Source organism: Salvelinus fontinalis, chromosome 21 (genome assembly GCF_029448725.1).
Source record: "Salvelinus fontinalis isolate EN_2023a chromosome 21, ASM2944872v1, whole genome shotgun sequence".
NCBI classification, from domain to species: domain Eukaryota; kingdom Metazoa; phylum Chordata; class Actinopteri; order Salmoniformes; family Salmonidae; genus Salvelinus; species Salvelinus fontinalis.
This window is the reverse complement of record NC_074685.1, coordinates 18321585-18347747: the sequence shown is the minus strand read 5'-3', so window position 1 is coordinate 18347747 and position 26163 is coordinate 18321585. Positions and strand designations below refer to the sequence as shown.

General features: G+C 42.7%; 1 protein-coding gene across 1 annotated transcript in view; it reads right to left on the bottom strand.

Moving 5' to 3' along the window:
* The window catches only part of npdc1a (neural proliferation, differentiation and control, 1a), a 34076-nt gene extending 8470 nt beyond the window's left edge, over positions 1–25606 (bottom strand). Inside the window, exons 1-2 of the mRNA XM_055874168.1 lie at positions 25208–25606; positions 7195–7344 (exon numbers count right to left, since the gene is read on the bottom strand). Of these exons, the coding sequence (XP_055730143.1) occupies positions 7195–7344; positions 25208–25307 (250 nt within the window). The 5' untranslated portion in view covers positions 25308–25606. The remainder of the gene's footprint in view (positions 1–7194; positions 7345–25207) is intronic.
* Positions 25607–26163: the final 557 nt, after the last annotated feature.

The following is a 26163-nucleotide window of genomic DNA, read 5'->3' as shown; positions in this document are numbered from 1 at the left end:
GCAGTTTAGTCACCTCAAATTGCTCCACTTCCACATTATCCATTACAAGATTAGTTGAGGTTTAGAATTTAGTGAATGATTTGTCCCAAATACAATACTAAGTTTTTGAAATAATTAGGACTAACTTATTTCTTGCCACCCATTCTGAAACTAACTGCAACTCTTTGTCACTCGCTTTAGTAGCTGACGTGTATAGTGTTGAGTCATCCGCATACATAGACACACTGGCTTTCAGTGGTATGTCACTGGTAAAGATTGGGGAAAAAGTAAAGGGCCTAGACAGCTGCCCTGGGGAATTAATTATTCTACCTGGTTTATGTTGGAGAGGCTTCAATTAAAGAACACCCTTTGTGTTCTGTTAGACAAGTAACTCTTTATCCACAATAGAGCAGGGGATGTAAAGCCATAACACGTAAGTTTTTCCAGCAGCAGATTATGATCGATAATGTCAAAAGCCACACAAGTCTAACAAAACAGCTCACACAATCTTTTATCATCAATTTCTCTCAGCCAATCATCAGTCATTTGTGTTAGTGCCATGCATGTTGAATTCCTTTCCCTATATGCGTGCTGAAAGTCTGTTGTCAATTTGTTTACTGTAAAATAACATTGTATCTGGTTCAACATAATTTTTTCCAAAAGTTTACTAAGGGTTGGTAACAGGATGATCGGTCTGCTATTTGAGCCAGTAAAGGGGGCTTTACTATTCTTGGTTAGCGGGAATGACTTTTGCTTCACTCCAGGCTTGAGGGCACACACTTTCATGTAGGCTTAGAATGAAGATATGGCAAATAGGAGTGGCAATATCGTCCGCTATTATCCTCAGAAATGTTCCATCCAAGTTGTCACCCAGGTGGCTTGTCATTGTTGATAAACAAAAATATATTTTCACCTCTTCCACACTCACTTTTCGGAATTCAAAGTTACAATGCTTGTCTTTCATAATTTGGTCAGTTAGTGTTTACCTATTTAGTAGTGTTTGTTGCTGGCATTTCATGCCTACATTTGCTAATCTTGCCGACGAAAAAAATCATTAAAGTAGTTGGCAATATCAGTGCGTTTTACGATGAATGAGTCACCTGATTCAATGAATGACGGAGGGGAGTTTGCCTTTTTGCTCAAAATGTCATTTAAGGTGGTAACCATATAACTGAGAACAGAGTGTGGGCGTGAAAGAGCAAGCATTAGAAGAAACAGGACATCCTGTTGTGTGACTGCAAGCGCATGAAGCAACCCATGAGAGAGCCAGTGAGTGTGTGTGCGCGCGTGTGTGTCTGTATAAATGTGTTTGTGTGATCGAGAGTGTGCCGGTGTGTTGTTTGTTTGGGCAACAGTGAAAGAGAGACAAAACCAGGGTGTTGTTTAACAGCTCTTTTGGCCAGACAGTAGGCCACATTCCAGGACTAGGCCACAGTTCTCCCTGGTTACCGGTATACATAGTGTGTGTGTGGCCAGGGGTTGAAGCACCGCAGGGGGCTTGTGCAATCACCCTGCCCCTCTGTCTTGCCCCTGCTCCCTCTCACACACAAGTCCCTAAATCTCACTCAGCTGAGTGCTAATGGTGATGATAATCTCTCCCTCCCCAAGGTTATTCTTAAAGACCAGGGAGTTCTATACTGTTTACGTGATAAGCTAAATATGATTCAGATTCAATATTTAATTACTATAGTGAGACATCATGAGCCATATCACCAACTAAGCCACTTCTTTGAATATGCTTAGTAATGTCTCATTGTGTTTGTATTAGCATGAGCGCCGTGCTATTAATGATTAAGGTGTTGTCCTCTACAGAAGGGTGGCCATCTGGCGGTGGTAATGTGCGTGATATGATGTGACGGCACTTTCAGTCTGTGCTTTGTTACTTTCTCACCCCCCTCTATCCCATTTAGTGTGATCCACAGCAGGTGTCAGTGGGGGTGGGTCATGCCATCTGTACTTTGCAGGTGGTGGAGTGCTCCAAGTGTGCCAGTGTACCTGCCAGCAAGAACACTTTATACCCTACTTTGTTAGCTAACTTAAACATCTGAGGAAAATGTCAACATTTGAAAGAAAAGGAGAACATTCCTGAGATATTGTGTTGGCATGAGTACTTGAGTGAGAGGGTACATAGAAGAATCAGTGAGCATGAACCACAAAAAAAGGGAGCATAAGGGTATGCATTTATCTATGTTTGTTTGAGTGGGAGTGTGTAGTAGATAGAGAAAACAAGAATGAGGAAATTGATGTGTGTGTGTGTGTCAGTAAACCCTCACACACTGACTAAGCATACACCTCTCCATGCATCAGAGAGGAGGTTTTGGCACCAGGTTGATAATTAACCATAACTCAAGAGGTGCCAAGAGGGATGTAAGGTGCACTAGCCTTGAGCACGGGTGAGTGAGGGCTTGACAACGCGCTGGGTTGGAAATGACAGCGATTAGTGTGGACGAAATGGAGAAAAAGGTGGGGGGAGGTTAGTAGTACAGAATTAGGCAGACCATGATTGATTGCACACTCCAGCACAGTAGGTGGCGGCATGCACCTTAAACGTTTGTTTGCGGCCTGCCATGGTATCATAGAAGTAGAAGAAGAGGGATGTAAGTTTATGAAAACAAACACTAAACAGTCAGACTCTCTTATTCCTATCATTTCCATCCACCCTTTCCCACCCTGGCTGGGCGTTAGTCATACATCAGGACAGCGCAATCAGTTTCCCATCACAACATAAAGAACGAATCTGTCATTTGTATTTACAGTCAAAGGGGCTGCCCTGCTCTTGTTTGTGAACTGAAGGAATGGGTCTTGAAGGCGAATAAAAGTATCTAATGGATGTGTAAATTAAACTTACTGACACTTTTTCTAATTGTTTACCAGATTGAATGAGTATAATACCTGACCGAATAGTTGAATTCAGACCCACACATGACCAAACACTATGCATTATTTCATCAATACATGGCTTCCAATAGTACAAACATATTTGTCTCACTAGCTAGGTTTCCATCCAATTGGCGACAGATTTTCATGCAAATATTTTAGAGTCGGCATTAAAAAGAAGCACTTTTTTTCCATTAGTATATTTACATCAAATAGACTTGGGGAATTTCTCAGGGGTTCATTCTTAGGGTCTACTGCTGCCCTCTTGTGGCTATGAGAACAATGTGGCGGGGAGTATTTTCAATAGGACCTCTTCCATTTTAATTTTAACTAGACAAGTCAGTCAAGAACAAATTCTTATTTACAATGACGGCTAGGAACAGTACAATGATGGCTAGGAACGGTTAACTGCCTTGGGCAGAATGACAGATTTCTAACTTGTCAGCTCAGGGATTCAATCTAGCAACCTTTCGGTTACTGGCCCAATGCTCTAACCACTAGGCTACCTCCATACAGTGAATTAGGTTAGATGGGCAATCATTGTCACTGGAATGTTAGCAGCTATAGCTTCTTCTTGACAACACATGGTAAAGCTTGTTGACCCAAGCCTATATTTGGGTCAGAGGTACTTGGTCAACATCCATAACATGTCTTGGTTAACTATTCCATCCTCAACATTGCAACAACCCATTTCTCTCTCCATGGTGACACTCATCATAGCTATGTAAAACACAGCATACAACACATTTTCAAGGGAATTTTTCCTGAACACCAAATTCCCAAGAGTATTGTCCCTTGTACAGGTGTCTATCAAATTCCATCAACCCTAGTAGTCACCATGTTAAACAGAATATTGAAATAAATCACAAGGACTTCACTATTTTTAAATGAACATCACTACCACTCAACTCATTGACTCCTCAATGCATTTCCCATCAGGACTAACATAGTCAGCGCTCCACACTGAATCAACTAACAGCATGGCATTGAATAACATCCCTGATTCCTAATGGATTGTCAACAGCTGTCATTAGGCTCCATTAGAGAGCTTCATTAGCTTTGCTTAGCCCCCTATGCATCATCCCTCCCCGCACCCTGTCTCTCCCCATCTCTAGAGGGTCTCCCTGTTCCCCATGTCCAGCTTCTGATCGATTATTAGCCCCTAGGTCTGACTCTGGAGGGGTCAGTTTGACCACAGCTTTACCTGCTGTTGATGACCACACGTACACATGGACTCAGGTACCTGTCCCTGTTTCTGGGTAGAGCTCTGCCCTCAGTACATACTGTGTGTATACATATCCAGTTCTCCTGACTGGTTGCCAGCCTTATTACCAGACAGGGCCCATAGCTCCAGTGTTTACCTATGGAAGTGTATGCCTTGATGTCAAACACAGGCTTGTCTTACACACACAAAGAGTACTGTCCACTAACCGTACTCACCTAGCTACTGTTATTTACCTACCCTCTCACCTCTGCTCCTCATGGCGGCCACTGTAAAACCAGTGAATAACAGTACTACTCTTCCCTTTCTAAAAAAGATACATATTGTACCTACCACCGGTGGCTGGTGGCACCTTAATTGGGGAGGATGGCTCATAGTAATGACTGGAAGAGTTAATTGAATGGTATCAAACACAGTTTCAAATGCTTAATACCCATTCCATTCACTCAATTTCAGCCATTATTATAAGCCGTCCTCCCCTCAGACTCCTGTTGAACCTACCCATGACAACTTTACCTACAAAGCATGGCACCTACACTCACATATCTGTGTATTAGTATGTGTGTGTGCGCGTGTCAAAGAGAAAACAAGAGGTGTATGCTCATGTATGCGAGTGTGTTTGCGTTTGTGTAAATTTGTAAATGTGTGTATTACATGTTGCTGTGGAGAGTGTATTTGCTTATTTTGTGTACACCAGTGGAGGCTTCTGAGGGGAGAACGGCTCTTAATGACTGGAACGGAGTGAATGGAATGGCATCAAACCATGTGTTTGATGTATTTGATACCATTCCACCTATTCCCCTCCAGACATTATCACAAGCCCGTCCTCCCCAATTAAGGTGCCACCAACCTCCTGTGGTGTATACTGATGTGCATCCTGCTGCTCTCTCATACATAATCTAAGACATCCGAGTTGCTAGATTTAATAATGTATCCGTTTCGGCTCCACTGGGTCACATAAGCCTCTCTCTGGTCCTGCTGTGTCTGGGTGGGTTCATCTCTCCATGGACAACAGCCTCTGTCTACATGTGTACTTGGAGAAAACATCCAGAAGCTTCCTCAATAGACACAGCCTATGGAGATAAGAGATAAGATCATGCTAAAAATAAGCACTAATATGTTTAGCACATAAAAGGAACATAAAAGGTAAGGCTTTGGATGGTGACATGTCTGGATTGCTCTGATTAGGAGCACATCTCCATTGATGTACACCTCATCCTGTACATAGGGGCTGCATCGCAAATGGCACCATATGGGCCCTGGTCAAAAACAGTGTGCTATATACAGGTTGTCCTGGATGCAGAACTGAGCGATTTCCCCTTAGATAGGCCAGCTGTAAAGTCAAAATTGGCTATATTTTAAAGATTCATGAAAAAGTGGTCTTAATTTAAGGTTAGGGTTAGGCTTAGCAGTGTGGTTAAGTTTAGGGTAAGGTAAAAAATCTGAATTTATGATTTTGTGGTTGTGCCAGCTAGTGACCACTCTGCAGAGCTGCCTCCAGAACAAGATTCATGACAAAAAACGGTAACCTGTGCACTATATAGGAAATACGGTACTATTTCAGACATAGCCAGCAGTCTCTGACCACATGGTAAGCTCCCCACAGGGGCAGTTTTTTCTAGCCAGCCCTCACAGGTTTATGTAACCTAGCCCAGTGGTCTGTAGCACTCATACCACAACACACTCATACCACACCATAACACACCACCACAACGACCTGGCCTTCACAATACACACACACACACCGCTTCTGCTTTGTGTCAGAATTTCTGCGAATTAGATGCTCCTAGGTTGATAAACTCCCTCCTCAAACAAAGTTCTCGCTCTCCTTTTCATCCGCTCTTATTTTTCTTTCTCTCATATCTCTCTGTGTGATGCCGTGACCCCTAATCTAATGTCCTCTGCTGCAGACCCAACTAAATGATTCATCCTGGAGAGAAACACACACAGAGAGAGAAAGACACACAGACAGACAGAGAGAGGCAAGGTAGAGGTGGCAGGGTAAGAGAGAATATCTCCCACTACCTCTCTATTTCTCCTCTCCCTTTATTTCTTTCACAAACCATGGCATGCCTTGTAAAATCACCGGACAATAAAAATGAAAAATGTTATTTAATTCCACGGAGCAACACTTTTACAGAATGAAATTAGATTGTATGAAGGAGCCAGAGAGAGTGAAAGAGGGAGAGATGGAAGGGGAGAGTAACAGAGAGAAAGGGAGATATGCAGGAGAGAGAGATGCATGCAGTACTCTGGGTGATTACATGCGGTGGTCATCTGTCTGTGGGCAGCAGGAGCGGGGATTAGAGAAACACAGGATCAAACTACAGCGCACAGAGAGAGGGAGAAATAAGGACAGATTGATGCAGAGAGCGAAAGAGAGAGTTGAAGAGATCGAGGGAGAGAGAAGAATGGAGAGATCAATAGGGAGAAGGAGGTTTTAGGAATTGATAAGGAAGGCGATAGCGTAAAGAAAAAAAGGGGTATCGAATAAATATAGAAGAGGGAGATTGAGAGTGAAAGCGGTAAGCAAGGAGGGGGACTGGGAGAGTGAGGGAGGAGGAGAAAGAGGAGTAGTGAGGGTTTCCTGTCTTTTTCACTGTGGACAGTGGTGTAAACAGTCTGTGTCACTGTGGCTCACTATGCCCACTCTTAAAGCACAGAGTTAGTTACTCATGGCTACACCGCGAACAAAGGCACACACACACATCCAATTAAAACAGCAGCCTCTCTGCATCAGCTCATGAATCACTTTGTGTGACCAAACTGTGTTTGACCTAAGCCCATAACCCATGTCTGGATGCTCAGAGATCTGTAGCTTGACACAGGTTGTGTCCCAAACGGCACTCTATTCCCTACATAGTGCACTACTTTGACCCCTTAGTAGTTTACTATGTAGGGAATAGTGTGCCATTTGGGATGCAAACACAACCAGGGAAAGGATGATGATTCATTGAACATACGTAGAAAATGACCCTGTGCTGTTGAAGCTTCATCAAATAAATTCAACAACATCTTTCGTAAATTACCCAAATCCCCTTGCTTTCCTACATTATAATGGAGATTGTGGGGCCGTTTGAGTGTGCTTAATGTGTGTAATATCCAGACCAACATACCATGGTGATGGCGCCTCTTCTTTGCTACACACTGTCCTTCCTCGTTCTCTTCCAATGGGGTGAGGCAGGGGCCGCAGTAGGAGGTGCCAGGTTTGCAGAAGTGCCGCCCCTCACGGGCACAGTCTATGTGGTGCGGGCACTTACCCCCAGCTAAATAGAAAAAGAGAGCCAGACGTTAGATAACACTTTTGCTCACCTCCTCTAACAGAACATACTGAATCATGGTCATCATGATTCTTATGGAGTGTGTGTGAGAGGACAGGAACATGAGTGTGTCACATCATCCCCCAGGTGTCATGACAAAAGAGGCTGCTTGGAGATGACAAGATGCCATGTAGTCATGACAACTGATTGAATTAAAGATTAATTGATGCACCAGTGGCAAACGACATTTTATTATGTACAATGTAGAGGGATTTCGAGTAGCAAAACCTTCTGACTGTGCTATTGTCTTCATTGCATGAACATCATGTATTGGTTAGAACTGTGTTTTCAGACACAGACCCAAGCTATTGTAATCACATTGTTCTGAATTTAAAAACAGTTACCAGGGAACTGAGGAGAGCTGCTGAGGGGAGGACGGCTCATAATAATGGCTGGAACGGAGCGAATGGTATTTCATACCATTCCACTTATTGCGGTCCAGCCATTACCACGAGCCCGTCCTCCCCAACTAAGGTGCCACCAACCTCCTGTGACACACACAAACGTCTTCACCTGTTCCCTGGCTCAATTGACCTTAGAAAAAGTAGTCCTTCCAACCAGCAGTGTCATCTATCAAAATGATTGAAAGAATATACAATTAGACCTTCAAGGCCTAGATCGTGATGTTCTGCTGATCAGGATTATAAACCAGGTTGACAGCATGAATGCTTGAATAATTCTCCAATCTGTGATTATCAACATCCCTATCTAGCCATACCAGGCCGTACATATCTAATGTGTAAGCATTGGCTGGGAGACACACACACACACAGAAAGTGGGTCACAAGGTGTATTTTGTTGCAGAGGGTAGGCAAGGACATAGCAATAGACTTAGCAGCCTATCAGGGCTTAAAGAGGCAGAGTTGTAACTTTTTTAACCTTTATTTAACTAGGCAAGTCAAGAACAAATTCTTATTTATAATGACGGCCTACCGGGGAACAGTGGGTTAACTGCCGTTCATTGGCAGAACAGATTTTTACCTTGTCAGCTCGGGGATTCGATCCAGAAACATTTCGGTTACTGCCTCAATGCTCTAACCACTAGGCTACCTGCCGCCCCAGAGTGGTACAGTAACCATGGGCTGTTAAAAGTGCACAGTACAGAAGGAGGGTATTCATAGAAACTCATGCCCCCTAGGCTGCTGCAGAACTACAACATCTGTCGCCATAATGACCTCCATGGCAACAGGATCTCTGACATCAGGAGGTGTGAGTCACAGTAGTGTTTACGTTAGTGTGTATTGTATGTCAGTGGAGGCTGCTGCGGGGAGGACAGCTCATTAGAATGGCTATATAATGAGTTCCACTTATACCGCTCCAGCCTTTAACATGAGCCCGTCCTCCCCAATTAAGGTGCCACCAACCTCCTCTGCTGTATGTGTGTATGTCATAGGCTGTGTCCAAAATCTGGATTGCCCACTACTTACTGCATACTGTGTACCAATCTTACAACATACTATTTAGAACATACTGTTTAGTAAAAATGAATGCAGTAAGCAACAAATATCAGCATACTAGGCTCATTCTACTGAGAATGTGTCATCTAATCCGCAATCGCGTTGATTCCTGCCATTCGTTAATTTTGGTATAGCGTGTCCCCTCAGCTGATTGTAGCGAATTCTGCTAAATGTGTACGACATCCTGGCATTTAAAGCCTATACATTTCACATACTCCAATCCAGTGGAGGCTGCTGAGGGGAAGACGGCTCATAATAAAGGCTGGAATGGAGTCAATGGAATGGTTTCAAACACATAAAAGACATGGTTGATATCACTCCATTCCAAAGATTTTTATGAGCCATCCGTCCCTCAGCAGCCTCCACTGCGCCATTCTGTGATTGTCAACATCCCTGTCTAACCATATCACCCCTTAGATCGCTCATGTTCATGCATAGGCTATTTAGAATGCAAGTACGGGTTTTCGGACACGGCCTGAGTATTAAGTGTGTGTATAAAATAATTGGTGTTTTCACTTAAGGAGTGCACCACTAAGCCGCCAACCTCCAGCTTGCCTGCCTCCCCTACTCACTGGCCTGTCCTTCTGAAGGTGGCAGTGCTTATGTTACCCAGGCCACACTGGGATCATGCACTGTTGACTGTTCCCACATGTGATGTGGATTTGGAGGCCACATATCCTGCCCTTTGAATGATTTTAATCCCAACTTCCCTTCATGTATATATCTCTGTCCACTTCTCTCCATCCATGGTTCTTTTCATCAAATTGTGCCAGATAATTTTTTTCTTCTTCTCTGACTGATTGCTCTTCCTTGATCTGAAGACTTGTTCAGAGTGCCAAGGTCACCTGGATCATTGTCACATAATGGGGACCAGATCATGACAAAAAAATGCAGTGCGTCTTCAGACAAGGAAATGTTTACTTTATAAAATGACACCCATCTCTCTACTGCTCCATATCACATCTTTCTGTCTGGCTTGGCTGATGTCATTATGGTAGCATGTAGTGATTCTACTGAGAATAGAGATATACACTGAGTATACCAAATATTAAGAACACCTGCTCTTTCCATGACATAGGCTGATCAAGTGGATCCAGGTGAAAGCTATGATCCCCTTATTGATGTCACCTGTTAAATCCACTTCAGTGTAGATGAAGGGGAGGAGACAGGTTAAAGAAGGATTTTTAAGCCTTGAAACAATTGAGACTTGGATTGTGTATGTGTGCCATTCAGAGGGTGAATGGGCAAGACAAAAGATTTAAGTGCCATTGAACCGGGTATGGTAGTAGGTGCCAGGCGCACTGGTTTGTGTCAAAAGAAACTACACCGCTACTGGGTTCTCACACTCAAATGTTTCCTGGGTGTGTATCAAGAATGGTTCACCCCCCAAAGGACATCCAGCCAACTTGACACAACTGTGGGAAGCATTGAAATCAACAAGGGCCAGCATCCCTGTGGAACGCTTTCGACACCTTGTTGAGTCCATGCCCCGATGAATTGAGGCTGTTCTGAAGGAAAAAGTGGTGGGGGTTGCAACTCAATGTTAGGAAGGTGTTCCTAATGTTTGGTATACTCAGTGTAGTACCAAATAAATATATCTGAAAGCATTGTTCAGATCATTATATCGGTGTTGCCTCTATGTTCTGTGGTGTAAGTATCATTAGCCTGCAGTTCTGCTATAGTTTTCTTTTTAAGCAGGAAGTTAATGTTGCACAAAAAATTGCAGCCCTGAAGACTGTGATCTTTAAGCTTTACTAACACACACACACAAAATCCAAGTGCATCTTCCCCAGCTGAAGCACCACCTCTTTGCAGTCATAATGGTAGTGAATTAAGAGATAAGTGCATCATCAGCCCAAGGTACCACAGCATGAAGCAATTAAAGGAGAATAGTCTGAGTCACACCTAAGGCACTTCATTAAACCTGCGACTGAGGTGGGTGGAAAGAAAGAATGGTGAGAGAAAGAGAGGAGGGAGAGGCTTAATACAGAAGAGCTCATTGCTAGAGCATCACTACTGAGGCATGTGTGGAGACACTGACAGGATGGCTAAAGGCTCTAGTCAAAAGAAGTGCACTAAGGGAATAAGATGCACTGTGTCTATAGGGTCTTCATGACACCATCACTATCATCACTGTGAGACAGCATCCTACGCACATTCCCTTTTTGTCCTCATCTTGTCAATCGCCACAAACACAATGTGATTACAAAAGGAGAATGTCAATAAACCATAGGTCAGGTTGTCACCTCAACATGCCTCCCACACCACTCACTAATTAGGAAACATGAAGATCTCCCCGAGAGAGGGGAGGATGGAGAGAGAGAGCTTCTCCTGAGAGAGAGAGAGAGAGAGCACCATTTGGTCAGGTGGGACCAGAGAGGTGTAAATACAGTTATGTAACGCCAGAATAAGTCGATATGAGACATGAAAAATGACTATTCTAGCCATCTGCTGCCTGCCAGGCTGTGCAATCATAAACAGTTCTAAGAAGGGCAGACCAGCAAACAGTGCCATGACATGTGTACCACAGATGGTGAAAAACACTGATATGGCAATGTTGACCGTTTATTGACTTTAGGTGGTATCATCAGAAGTCATGAGAAACGCTGGCAAATTACACCAATCAGTGCATAGGAGGAGTGGAGTGGGCCTCCTATACAATTACATTTTAGTCATTTAGCAGAAGCTCTTATCCAGATGAAGTAAGACAACCACATACTGTATCAGTCATAGTAAGCACATTTTCCTCCAAAAACTATCTATCGGCAAACTCAGTGCTAGTAAGAGAGAGGAGAGTCTACGGACACGCCTGGTGCCCAAAATTGATGACGTATGTATGTTGCGCAGTGAGAGTTGAGTAGGGACGAATGGATTCGGTTCAGTCAGTCATTCTAATGAGCACTCCCCAGCTAACTATTCTGAACTAAAATATGAAAGCAACATGTAAAGTGTTGGACCCATGCTTCAAAAGAATTGTCAGACATTTTTCATACGCACAAAAAGTATATTTCTCTAAAATTTTGTGCACAGATTTGTTTACATCCTGTTAGTGAGCAATTCTCCTTTGCCAAGATAATCCATCCACCTGACAGGTGTGGCATATCAAGAAACTGAAAAAGTCAATGTCCGCACGACCATGGAAATCTAATTAACATAATAAAATCTGTCAGTTTAAGCTAGTGCATCTGACCGTAAGGCGCTACAGAGGATAGTGCGTACGGCCCAGTACGTCACTGGGGCCAAGCTTCCTGCCATTCAGGATCTATATACTAGGCGGTGTCATAGGAAGCCCCCCAAAAAATGTCAGACTCCAGTCACCCAAGTCATAGACTGTTTTCTCTGCTATCGCACGGCAAGCGGTACCGGAGCGCCAAGTCTAGGACCAAAAGGCTCCTTAACAGCTTCTACCCCCAAGCCATAAGAATGCTGAACAATTAATGGCCACTGGACTATTTACAGTGGCTTGCGAAATAATTCACCCCCTTGGCATTTTTCCTATTTTGTTGCCTTACAACCTGGAATTAAAATAGATTTTTTTCGAGGGTGTGTATCATTTGATTTACACAACATGCCTACCACTTTGAAGATGCAAAATATTTCTTCTTGTGAAGCAAACAAGAAATAAGACAAAAAACATCAAACATCATAATTATCCCCCCCCCCCCCTCTTGGGGTATGTCTCTATAAGCTTGGCACATCTAACCACTGGGATTCTTGCCCATTCTTCAAGGCAAAACTGCTCCAGCTTCTTCAAGGTGGATGGGTTCCGCTGGTGTACAGCAATCTTTTAGTCATACCACAGATTCTCAATTGGATTGAGGTCTGGGCTTTGACTAGGCTATTCCAAGACATTTAAATGTTTCCCTTTAAACCAATTGAGTGTTGCTTTAGCAGTATGCTCAGGGACATTGTCCTGCTGGAGGTGAACCTCCGTTTTTTTTCTTTAAGCAATGGCTTTTTTGTCGCCACTCTTCTGTAAAGTACAACTCTGTGGAGTGTATGGCTTAAAGTGGTCCTATGGACAGATACTCCAATCTCCGCTTTGCAGCTTCTTCAGGGTTATCTTTGGTCTTTTTGTTGCCTCTCTGATTAATGCCCTCCTTGCCTGGTCCGTGAGTTTTGGTGGGCGGCCCTCTCTTGGCAGGTTTGTTGTGGTGCCATATTATTTCCATTTTAAAAAAAGGATTTAAAATGGTGTTCCATGGGATGTTCAAAGTTTCTGGTATTTTTTTATAACCCAACCCTGATCTGTACTTCTCCACAACTTTGTCCCTGACCTGTTTGGAGAGTTCTTTGGTCTTCATGGTGCCGCTTGCGTGATGGTGCCCCTTGCTTAGTAGTGTTGCAGACTCTGGGGCCTTTCAGAACAGGTGTATATATACTGAGATCATGTGACACTTAAATAAAGTCCACCTGTGTGCAATATAACTAATTATGTGACTTCTGAAGGTAATTGGTTGCACCAGATCTTATTTAGAGGCTTCATAACAAAGGGGGTGAATACATATGCATGCACCACTTTTCCATTTGTAATTCACTTCACCAATTTGGACTATTTTGTTTGTCAGTTACATGAAATCCATTTAAATTACAGGTTGTAATGCAACAAAATAGGAAAAACGCCAAGGGGGATGAATATTTTTGCAAGGCACTGTACATTGACACCCCTCCCCCATTGGTTTTGTACACTGCTGCTACTTGCTGTTTATTATCGATCCATAGTCACTTCACCCCTACCTACATGTACAATTTACCTCGACTAAACTGTACCCCCGCACATTGACCCGGTTATAGCCTCTTTATTGTTATTTTATTGTGTTACCAAATTATTAATTATAATAAAAAGTAAACATTTTCTTAACTCTTTCTTGAACTGCACTGTTGGTTAAGGGCTTGTAAGTAAGCATTTCACGGTAAGGTCTACACTTGTTGTATTCGGCACGTGACAAATAAGTTTGATTTCGATTTGTGATCCATTTTTTTGCACAAGATGCATCTCAATCCATTGCATCTGCCTATGTCACACTTTCACATCTGCGGTGAAAGATCTACAGTGGTGTTTATCAGTCCATGAGACATCTCAAAAATTGTTATTCTCACGGTTTGGCCTAGAAAACTATTATGACCCTTCTATGGAAAGACGAGACTCTCACGAACAAGATGGTGTTCTCTGTTTTGCTCTACGACCCAGACAAATGTCTTGGACTCGTCTGAAGTCGGTAAAGCCAATCTGCCAACTTCTGTCTGTAGTGTCTGAACAGTTTGGACTACACACTAATATGACCCCTCTGCGTAAAGGTGAGACTCTCACAAACAATAAAAGGACACTACAATTAGCAGTTTGTCACACAACACAATGCCACAGATGTCTCAAGTTTTGAGGGAATGTGCAATTGGCATGCTGACTGCAGGAATGTCCACCAGAGTTGTTGCCAGAGAATTTAATGTTAATTTCTCTACCATAGAGAATTTGGCAGTACGTCCAACCGGCATCACAAGTGTAAACACGCCAGCCCAGGACCTCCACACCCGGCATCTTCACCTGCTGGATCGTGTGAGACCAGCCACCAACTGTGGGTTTGCACAACTGAAGAATTTCTGTACAAACGGTCTCAGGGAAGGTCATCTACGTGCTCGTCATCCTCACCAGGGTTTTGACCTGACTGCAGTTCGACGTCGTAACCAACTTCGGTGGGCAAATGCTCACATTCGATGGCATGCTAGAGAAGTGTGCTCTTCAAGGATGAATCCCGGTTTGAACTGTACCGGGCAAATGGCAGACAGCGCATTTGGATGTTTGCTGACTTCAACGTTGTGAACAGAGTGCCCCCATGGTGGTGGTGGGGTTTTTATTTTATTTATTTATTTTACCGTTATTTTACCAGGTAAGTTGACTGAGAACACGTTCTCATTTGCAGCAACGACCTGGGGAATAGTTACAGGGGAGAGGAGGGGGATGAATGAGCCAATTGTAAACTGGGGATTATTAGGTGACCATGATGGTTTGAGGGCCAGATTGGGAATTTAGCCAGGACACCGGGGTTAACACCCCTACTCTTACGATAAGTGCCATGGGATCTTTAATGACCTCAGAGAGTCAGGACACCCGTTTAACGTCCCATCCGAAAGACGGCACCCTACACAGGGCAGTGTCCCCAATCACTGCCCTGGGGCATTGGGATATTTTTTAGACCAGAGGAAAGAGTGCCTCCTACTGGCCCTCCAACACCACTTCCAGCAGCATCTGGTCTCCCATCCAGGGACTGACCAGGACCAACCCTGCTTAGCTTCAGAAGCAAGCCTGCAGTGGTATGCAGGGTGGTATGCTGCTGGCAGGCATAAGGCATAAGCTACGGACATGGTTGTGCCATTCATCCACCGCATCACCTCATGTTTCAGCATGATAATTCACAACACCATGTCACATGGATTTGTACACAATTACTGGAAGCTGAAAATGTTCCAGTTCTTCCATGGCCTTCATACTCACCAGACATGTCACCCATTGAGAATGTCTGGGATGCTCTGGATCGACATGTACAACAGCATGTTCCAGTTCCCGTCAAAATCCAGCAAATTCGCACAGCCATTGAAGAGGAGTGGGACAACATTCCACAGACCACAATCAACAGCCTGATCAACTCTATACGAAGAAGATGCGTTGCGCTGCAAGTGGCAAATGGTGGTCACACCAGATACTGACTGGTTTTCTGATTCACGCCCCTTCTTTTTTTTTTCTTCTTCAAAGGTACACGTGACAATTAGATACATATCTGCATTACCAGTCATGTGAAATCCATAGATTAGGGCCCAATTAATTAATTTAAAAATGGACTGATTTCCCTATATGAACTGTAACTCAAATCTTTGAAATTGTTGCATGTTGCGATTATATATTTTTTTCAGTGTAGTTTTGCTTGTTTCTATAAACGTCAGCTAGAATTTGACTTGTTGGGACTTGGGAGTGTTCAGAATCATTTTGTTTTTTTCAGACTACAAAAGCAATATATATGCTTTAGCTGTCACCCTGGCCTGATATTATCTACAATATCTAGCTACTTCCCTCTACAGTAAGTTACTGCAGTACAGCAGTGCCCGGCAAGCGGGACTGATGTGCACATTGTTCCGTGTTGTGTTGTGGTTACTACCAAGGTGGTTACTACCAATATTACAAGTTATTTATTGTGTAGGCTGCAATCTTACTTGAAATAAAATCAAGTGGGATGGAACAACATTTCCACATTAGCTACCTACAGCGACAACGACTGCCCGGTGAAGCAACTGCTACGGAGTGGAACGCAACAGTGGGAAGCACCTCTATACAACACCGTTGCACTTGTCATTACATTAGCTAATTGACATGTCACGGTTAGCATGTAACTACAAGTTATTTCTCTCTTGTCCATTGAAATAAACAACTTTTTTACCCGTTTTAACTAATGCTATGCTAATGTTGTTGCCAGTTAGCAAGCATAAACTAGCTATGCAGCTGGGAGGGCTCTTCAGGACGACTAACAGAACCGAATCCATTCGTCTCCACTCGACTCTCAGTTGCGCGACATACGTCATCAATTTGGCCTTTCCCAGTAAGAAATGTCCAGAACTCTATGTGCCCTGTTCAAAAGTATTGCGCTATACAGGGACATATTTTGGACAGACGCCTACTGTAACTGTACTTTCTCCCCCACCTGGTCTCAGAGCACGTATTATTATGTACTTAACCCCCCCCTCCACTGGTAGAGTATAGAGTGGTGCAGTGGCGTGAGGGGGGGTGCAGGAAGCTGAAAGGGCAGCAGGGTTATGCTGTCCCATTGTGTGGACTTCCTGTCTCTAGTTAAACAGGAACTGAGCCATGCACTCCAAGTCAAGTGGCTACAGCCAGCAGCATCATGAAGGACTGAAGATACCTTTGAAATGGATATGATTATGTCTGTTTCAGACAGTCTCTTGGATATACACTGTATGCCTACGTCTGTATATGAAGTGTCAAATATTTTACACAGCAAGGACGATCAAGTCATTGATCGCAGCCCAATTAAAAATAATTAAGAAAATATAGATAGCCCATGTAACAAACAGCCAGTACTCAGAGTATTATTTATTTGGTTTTATTCTATAACAATGGTCATGTCACAAAGACATGTTTCAACCACAAAGAGATAAAAAAATGCTATGAAATAGAACATAAGAACTACCCACATAAAAATACTAGTTTACCATAGAATACTATAGTACTTATACATTTGCATAAACACTGCCCATTCCTCTCCCCATATCTCAATTCGTGTCACCTATGAGTGAGAAATCTACATGCCAAGCATACTACAGTAAAGTCTACAAAACACTACAATGAATACTGTAGTATATAAATATACTATTACTACAGTATTTATACCCTTGCATACTATAGTATTTTTTCATGTAGGTAGGCCTAACTGTATTTGTTAAAGCTGACCGTCATTACGCATTATAGTCCTAGAAGGCCGGACAATTTCGCTTGGTTTACTGGGGGTTTTCAAAACTCAGCAGCAGAGGTATATATAATGCTCATTTTCCCACCAGAGGTGAGTTTCCATCAAACTGACTTTTTGTTGGTAAAATGCTGTGTGTGATGACGTAGTGCACATCAAATAAATGTTTAACCTTTGTAACGATTGTCCTTATGTTCAGTGGTGGAAAAAGTACATAATTGTTATACTTGAGTAAAAGTAAAGATAAATTAATAGAAAATGACTCAAGTAAAAGCCACCCAGTAAAATACTACTTGAGTAAAACTAAAATTATTTGGTTCTAAATATACTTAAGTATCAAAAGTAAATGTAATTGATCAAATGTAAGTAACAAAAGTAAAAGTAAAATTACAAATAATTTCTAATTCCTTATATGAAGCAAACCAGACGTCCCCATTTTCTTGTTTTTCAAATTTACGGATAGCTAGGGGCACACTCCAACAGTCAGACATAATTTACGAACGAAGCATTTGTGTTTAGTGAGTCCTCCAGATCAGAGGCAGTAGGGATGACCAGCGATGTTCTCTTGATAAGTGCGTGAAATAAAACTAAAATGGCGACGGAGCAGAAGACAGATGTTTTACGTGCCTACAACAGATTGTGTTTTTTTGTTAGTTTATCTGCGTTGTTTGTAACTTAGTTTGACTATTTTTGTACAAAATGTTGCCACTACCGTCTCTTATGACCGAAAATAACTTCTAGACATCAGGACTGTGATTACTCACCATGGACTAGCAGAATCCTTTTTTCTTCTTTCACGACTATGACGAGCGTGAGGATATAGGGCTCCATCGGGAACAGGCCGCGACCCCAGTGATCTGCGTGAAGAGGCGGAGAAAGAGAGTCCGGAGGGCAGGCTGCCTTCTGAGGAGTAGGAGGTGAGCGAATGAACCCCCACTCCCCTCAATTCTGCTCGCAAACATGCTATCTTTGGACAATAAAATGGATGAGTTATTGGTAAGATTAAACTACCAACGGGACATTAAAAACTAACATCTTATCCTTCACAGAGTCGTGGCTGAACAGCGACAATATCAACATACAGCTGGCTGGTTATATAATGTACCGGCAGGATAGAACAGCGGCGTCTGGTAAGATAAGGGGCGGCAGTCTATACATTTTTGTAAACAACAGCTGGTGCACGATATCTAAGGAAGTCTTGAGGTAGAGTTTCTCATGATAAGCTGCAGACCACATTACCTACCGAGAGAGAGATTGTGAGCTGTTTACATACCACCACAGTCAGAGGCTGGCACCAAGATAGCATTGAATGAGCTGTATTCCGCCATAAGCAAACAAGAAAACACTCACGTCTAGTAGCTGGGGACTTAATGCAGGGAAATTTCTATCAACATGTTAAATGTGCAACTAGAGGGAAAAGAACTCTAGACCACCTATACTCCACACACAGAGATGCATACAAAGCTCTCCATTTGGCAAATGTGAGCATAATTCTATCCTCCTGTTTCCTGCTTACAAGCAAAAATTAAAGCAGGAAGCACCAGTGACTAGATCAATAAAAAAGTGGTCAGATGAAGCAGATGCAAAGCTACTGGACTGTTTTGCTAGCATAGACTGGAGTATGTTCCGGGATTCCGCCAATGGCATTGAGGAGTACACCACATCTGTCATTGGCTTCATCAATAAGTGCATCGATGACGTCGTCCCCACAGTGACAGTACATACCCCAACCAGAAACCATGGATTACAGGCAGCATCCGCACTGAGCTAAAGCTGCCACTTTCAAGGAGCAGTACTCTAACTGAGAAGCTTATAAGAAATCCCGCTATGCCCTCCGACGAACCATCAAACAGGCAAAGCTTCAATACAGGACTAAGATCGAGTCATACTACACCGGCACTGACGCTCGTCGGATGTGGCAGGACCTGCAAACTTTTATAGACTACAAAGGGAAGCACAGCCAAGAGCTGCCCAGTGACACGAGCCTACCAGATGAGGTAAACTACTTCTATGCTCGCTTTGAGGCAAAGAACACTGAAACATGCATGAGAGCATCAGCTGTACCGGAAGACTGTGTGATCACGCTCTCCACAGCCGATGTGAGTAAGACCCTTAGACAGGTCAACATTCACAAGGCTGCAGGGCCAAACGAATTACCAGGACGTGTACTGCAAGCATGCACTGACCAACTAGCAAGCATCTTCACTGACATTTTCAACCTCTCCCTGTCCGGGTCTGTAATATCAACATGTTTCAAGCAGACCACGGTAGTGCCTGTGCCCAAGAACACTAAGGTAACCTGCCTAAATAACTACCAACCCGTAGCACTCACGCATGTAGCCATGAAGTGCTTTGAAAGGCGGGTCATGGCTCACATCAACACCATCATCCCAGAAACCCTAGACCCACTCCAATTTGCATACCGCTCCAACAGATCCACAGATGATGCAGTCTCTATTGCACTCCACACTGCCCTTTCCCACCTGGACAGAAGGAACACCTATGTGAGAATGCTGTTCATTGACTACAGCTCAGCGTTCAACACCATAGTACCCTCAAAGCTCATCAATAAGCTAAGGAACCTGGGACTAAACACCTCCCTCAGCAACTGGATCCTGGACTTCCTGACAGGCCGCCACCAGGTGGTAAGGGTAGGTACAACACATCCACCACACTGTTCCTCAACACAGGGGCCCCTCAGGGGTGCATGCTCAGCCCCCTCCTGTACTCCCTGTTCACTCATGACTGCATGGCCAGGCACGACTCCCACACCATCATTACATTTGTCGATGACACAACAGTTGTAGGCCGGATCACCGACAACGACGAGACAGCCAATAGGGAGGAGGTCAGAGACCTGTCCGTGTGGTGCCAGGACAACAACCTCTCCCTCAACGTGATCAAGACAAAGGAGATGATTGTGGACTACAGGAAAAAGGAGCACCGAGGCTGCAGTGGAGCAGGTTGAGAGCTTCAAGTTCCTTGGTGTCCACATCACCAACAAACTATCATGATCCAAGCACACCATGACAGTCGTGAAGCGGGCACGACAAAACCTATACCCCCTCAGGAGACTGAAAAGATTTGACATGGGTCCTGAGATCCTGAAAAGGTTCTACAGCTGCAACGCCGAGAGCATCCTGACTGGTTGCATCACTGCCTGGTATGGCAACTGCTCGGCCTCCGACCGCAAAGCACTACAGAGGGTAGGGCGAACGGCCCACTACATCAGTGGGGTCAAGCATCCTGCCATCCAGGACCTCTATACCAGGCGGTGTCAGAGGAAGGCCCTGAAAATTGTCAAAGACGCCAGCCACCTTAGTCATAGACTGTTCTCTCTGCTACCACATGGCAAGCGGTACCGTAGCACCAAGTCTAGGTCCAATAGGCTTCTAATCAGCTTCTACCCCCAAGCCATAAGACTCCTGAACATCTAGTCAAATGGCTACCCAGACTATTCACACTGCCACCCCCCCCTTCCCCTCCACTCTCTGTTGTCATCTATGCATAGTCACCTTAACTCTATCTACATACTACCTCAACTAACCGGTGTCCCCGCACATTGACTCTGTACTGGCACCCCCTGTATATATTATCAGTTTTTACTGCTCCTCTTTAATTACTTGTTACTTTCATCTCTTATACGTATTTTTTTTAATTGCACTGTCGGTTAGGGGCTCGTAAGTAAATATTTCACTGTAAGGTCTACACCTGTTGTATTCGGCACATGTGACTAATAAAATTTGATTTGGACCATTTTCCTGTCCTGCTAAGCATTCAAAATGTAACGAGTACTTGTAGTTGTCAGGGGAAATGTATGGAGTAAAAAGTACATTATTTTCTTTAGGAATGTAGTGGAGCAAAAGTAGTGAATAAGAAAAATAGTAAAGTACAGATACCAAACAAAACTACTTAAGTAGTACTTGAAAGTATTTTTACTTAAAGTACTTTACACCACTGATTATGTCCTCGTCACCTAAGCTAAAGTTAGGCCAGATTATCAATAATCAGACAATGTTTATGAAACTGTTTATGAGAAGCACATGTATTTATTGAATATAATGTGGGATTTGGGATGTATTTCGACGTCTTGATTGTTGATCACCTGCAAATGAGAGGAGACTTGTGAGAGTTGGTGGTCGCATGCTGTCAATGGGTTTGTGCGCGCAAAACCTATAGTTGTGCATCGCCCACTATATAACTTAATGCTCATGTATTTATGACTAGGAAGTACAACTGTGATGTAATCATGTTTGAAGATTAAATCATGAGTGTTAAGCTTAAATGTAGATTCTTAACTTGTTATCCTCGTTTATTGAAGAGGGTTCTGTTTATTTCCTGGTCTGAGAATTGACGGCCAAAAGGGGCGCGGTCGAGCACATAGTTAATGTATGGTACGTGTAATGCGGTAGTAGCTTATCCCGGGGGACATACATGTTTATATCCCAGGTTGTATTTATGCTTAAAGCAAGTGGAGCAGCTTTATTGATATGTGTGCTTGTATGAAAACATATAGTGTATGTTTATGAACTTAACATGTTTTATTGAATTTCCTGCATTGTTAATGTTAATTGATCATGATGTGATACGGTTCATCCTATTGGCTGATACCCACAATGTATGTGTATCCAAACCCTGTTCATTGTTTGGGATTGGACAGGGAACTGGTTGGCATGCTGCTGGGTTACAGTACATTTGAGGCCTGGGTTTCGTTTGAAGCGCTCTATTAGGTTCAGTTTGTATTCCTGTTGCAACATCCAGTTTGTTATTTTCTTATGTAAATATTTGTACAGTTCCCTGGCTATCTTCACTTTTGCTAATAAAAGCCTCACTTGGGGCAAGAAAAGTAAAGAACTGCTGTTTCCGCCTCACTGTTAAAAATCGAACAGCATGGTCAAACTCACAGCCTTAAAGGAGAATTGAGCTTTTCTTCAACCAAATCTCAATTTTTTATGTAAATGGAGTGTTATAGATATTTTTTTTTAGCAATTTCACTTGTTTTTGAGAAACGTACTTGTCCTTTTAGAAATGGACAACATACAATATACAAAATATAATAAGAAAAATACATTTATCAACAGAGGTATCCAATCATGACTCTTAACTGATCAAGGGGGACCAGAACATCTAATTTCAGAGAGGTCTGGAAGTTGTTCCACATAATGGGCACAAAAAAACTAAAAGCAACTTTACCCAACTGTGTGGAGACTGAATCGGCCTCCAGTGTTATCCAAGCCTGGTTGTGGTTAAGTTTCTCAAAAACAAGTAAAATCGTTTAAAAGAACGTGTCTGGACACTTCTATAACATGCCATTTACATAAAAAACAAATTAAAAGCAAACTTTCCCTATCTGGTTTCGGCACATGTTCTCTAGACAACAGTTTGCTGACAAAGTGGACAGGGTAGGTTGTATGATGAAATATAAATAAGAGCAATATCATTTTTATTTGATATTACCAGCCAAGCGTCGATCATCATGTCACCAGCATTCAAATAAAACCCTCAATATTTATAGAACATTTGCATTAAGCTCATCACCGTCCATCCCTTAACCACCATGAAGTTCATCATAACTTGTTTCATCTACCTATAAACGCATAATGCTTTTCCACGTCGTGGTAGTACAATGTATAGCATATCATTGCGTGACTCCAAGTTTACTTCGACATGGTGGTTTATTATTTAAATATTTGAACATGAGAGTTCCCACCGCAATTGTTGCATAATTGATTATACCGACACAAAAATATCCTACCATGTCGAATGAACAACTTGTCTGTTGACATTTCTGAAATTGTACCAACACTTCATGTTTCCACCAAACCTGTCATGGTCTTTTTTTCATACAGCATGACTTTACTCGCATAAAACCTTCGATGGAAACATGGTTAGAGAGAAAGAGAGAGAGACACCCCTTCAGTAGTGCGAGTCAGTGGTCTATGTGGGCCTCTGTCACAGTGTCAGTTCAGACCCTTAACTATTTCCATCTGCTCTCTCTGCCTGGCCCCATAGGTGCTGCAAAATCTGGACAGTATCTGGGTCACAAAAGTGTGTGTGCGTGCGTGCATGTTATTTGTGACTAGCAATAGAGGGAGAGATTACAGTTGAACTGTTATCTCTCCCTCTAACAGAAGCAAGCCCCCAGGCGACTGATCACTGAATAGTGACAAGATTGCCAGAAAACCACACAAAGGCACTGCCTTTGCAATGACAAACCTGACATTTGAAAATAAAACACTGATGACAATAGGGAGAATCAGCTAAAAGTAGGGCCGAGAGAGAATATGTTTATAATGTGGTGTTGTTCATCAACAGAAGCCAGTTGAATAAGACAGCGGGCATTTTTACAGTGGAGAAGCTCTCAGAACACAAAAGTGGTGCCAATGCAAATACAGGTTGATTTATATGATGCATTTCCATCCCTGGCTTTCATTCTCTTTGACAGTACTCGGCTTACATAACATGAACATGTTAGCAATTCAACAGCCTGCTTATAGTCAATCAGGATGATGATACACCCATAACAAAACCTAATGGTAAACATTGTCTGAATGCTTGAAGCCTTACTCTGAAGCTTCAACAAACAGTACAGGCCAACATACAGGAGGTCTGTGTACACATGTATTGTAGAGATATACATTGCACACATAGAGGTCCACCATTTTGGGATTATACTGTATATGCCGGAGTTACACTATATTAAAGAGTGTATGAGTGCGTTTGAGTTATTGTGGGGAACAGCATGAGTGTATACGATTTAAAGAGTGCCACTGCTAATGGAGGGATGTGTGTGATTAGTCCAGCAAGTTAAAGAGCTTTTGTGTTGCTCATAGGGCCTCAGTGTGGATAGCTCTCATCACTAGTCAGTCAGCCAGTTCCTCTCATCATCAGATAATATTCATTCTCCAATTCATCCTTTTCAACCTCATCTGTCGCTTATAAAAAGGTGATTTACTTAAATCAGTAAAATAAGACCTACATGTTCAATATTTTCATGGAAATTACAATTACATTTTATTTTATTAATTTGATTATATTTACTAAATTAAATGTTTTCTCCACCAATTATAATATGCAATACAGGCTAAAACTACAAAATCATTTACTTAAAATGTCAAATAATATAGACCACATCCATTTTTTAGCTTTTTATTTAACTAGGCAAGTCAGTTAATAAGAACAAACTCTTATTTACAATGATGGCCGGCCAAACCCGGACGAAGCTGGGCCAATCATGCACCGCACTATGGAACTCCCAATCACGGCCGTTTGTGACACAGCCTGGAATCGAACCAGGGTCTGTAGTGACGCCTATAGATGCAGTGCCTTCGACTTGCTAGGGAATACACTGTGCAACTGTAGAGCGGAAACGCTTTGAGTAATTTAAATTACGAGTTAGGGAATTAGTGGGGAATTATTGAGAATGTATTTTTCTCGATCCCTTTTTCTTAGTTTGCGCAGAGGCATATCTAGACTTAGTAAACCAGACTAAAAGTAGACTTGTCTTGGTAGAGAGCAGCAGCACCCTGTTGCATATCAGATGTCACAACTCTTAGAAAAGCAAAACGTTACCGTCACGCACTAAGTAGTAAAGCACAGTGAGCGTTAAACACAATTCATTGATTCAACTCACGATTAGAAATAAACATTTACATTTCAGTGCCCTTTGAACAATTTTCTCCATAAAATGATGACCAAATAATGTCATGTTTTTAATGTTATGTTTGTTGTTTTTAAATTGGATGCGGGACGTTTTTAAAATAAGAAGACATTAAAAGGGCACAGGCTAATCATTTTCATTTTATACGGGACAAAACTAAATATAATTCTGCCTTAAAAAAAAAAGGTTTAATTTGTCCTAGAATTAAACTATTTGCTTACCTGGCATGCTGGCACTGACAGTGGTGAGAATGAAACATAGGAGAACCACGGGCAGGAGCGAGGGCCGGGGTTGTCGTTCGATCCGCTTCGAAAGCGTCATCCTTGAAAATGCTTCTTTAGGAAAAGACAGCCAGAAACGGGGACATGGCGTTTGTCATCATTCCCCAACTCGATTTCCGAATCCGTGCCAAGTGGTTTCCGTGACAAGTAACACACCAAATGCACCGATATAGAGCGAGGTCCTACAATGCTTGTGGACAGTCCGGTTCACGGTCTCTGCGCCACTTTACATTAATCCGTGGCAGTGCTAAAAATAGCGGTGCGCTCGTTGAAAAGTGGGGAGGCGGGGAATTCAGCATACACAGAGAGGCGAGATTAGATGGAGGGGCACGGGTGAACCGTGGAGGTAGGCTACGTCAAATCTTGGTGTCGGCGTCATGACGCGTTTAGAAAACAGGCTTGGGCACTTTGATAGACAGCGCAGGCAGGTAGGCGAACGCCAGGTGTGTGTCTTGTGTAGCCTATGGTGTAACCAAAGACGGTGTGTTCCTTTGTCTCTGGTTTGACCACTACCAGTCACACAAAAACGTAGGCTAACAAATGTTTTCCTTTTCGTTTCACATCACCAATGTAATCGCTGTATATATGAACCATATATACAGCAAAGTATGAGGATATATAGCCTTATCGGTATTAGAAGCAGGGAAAATATTTACAAAGCTTCCTGATGCATATTTGTTGGTAATATACGCAATGTAAAGTCCATGTTTATGCCAGAGACAACGTGTAGACCTAAGCAGCTCATTTGTTTCCACTATTACCCCTTTATTTAATAAGTAAATTAAAGTGCTATCACAATATCAATATAACCCAACCTCTCTTTTTTCTGAGAAAATAACATTTTTAACAATAGCCTATTTTTGTGCTATAAAAGTGTTGCCCAAAATCCCAGAAAG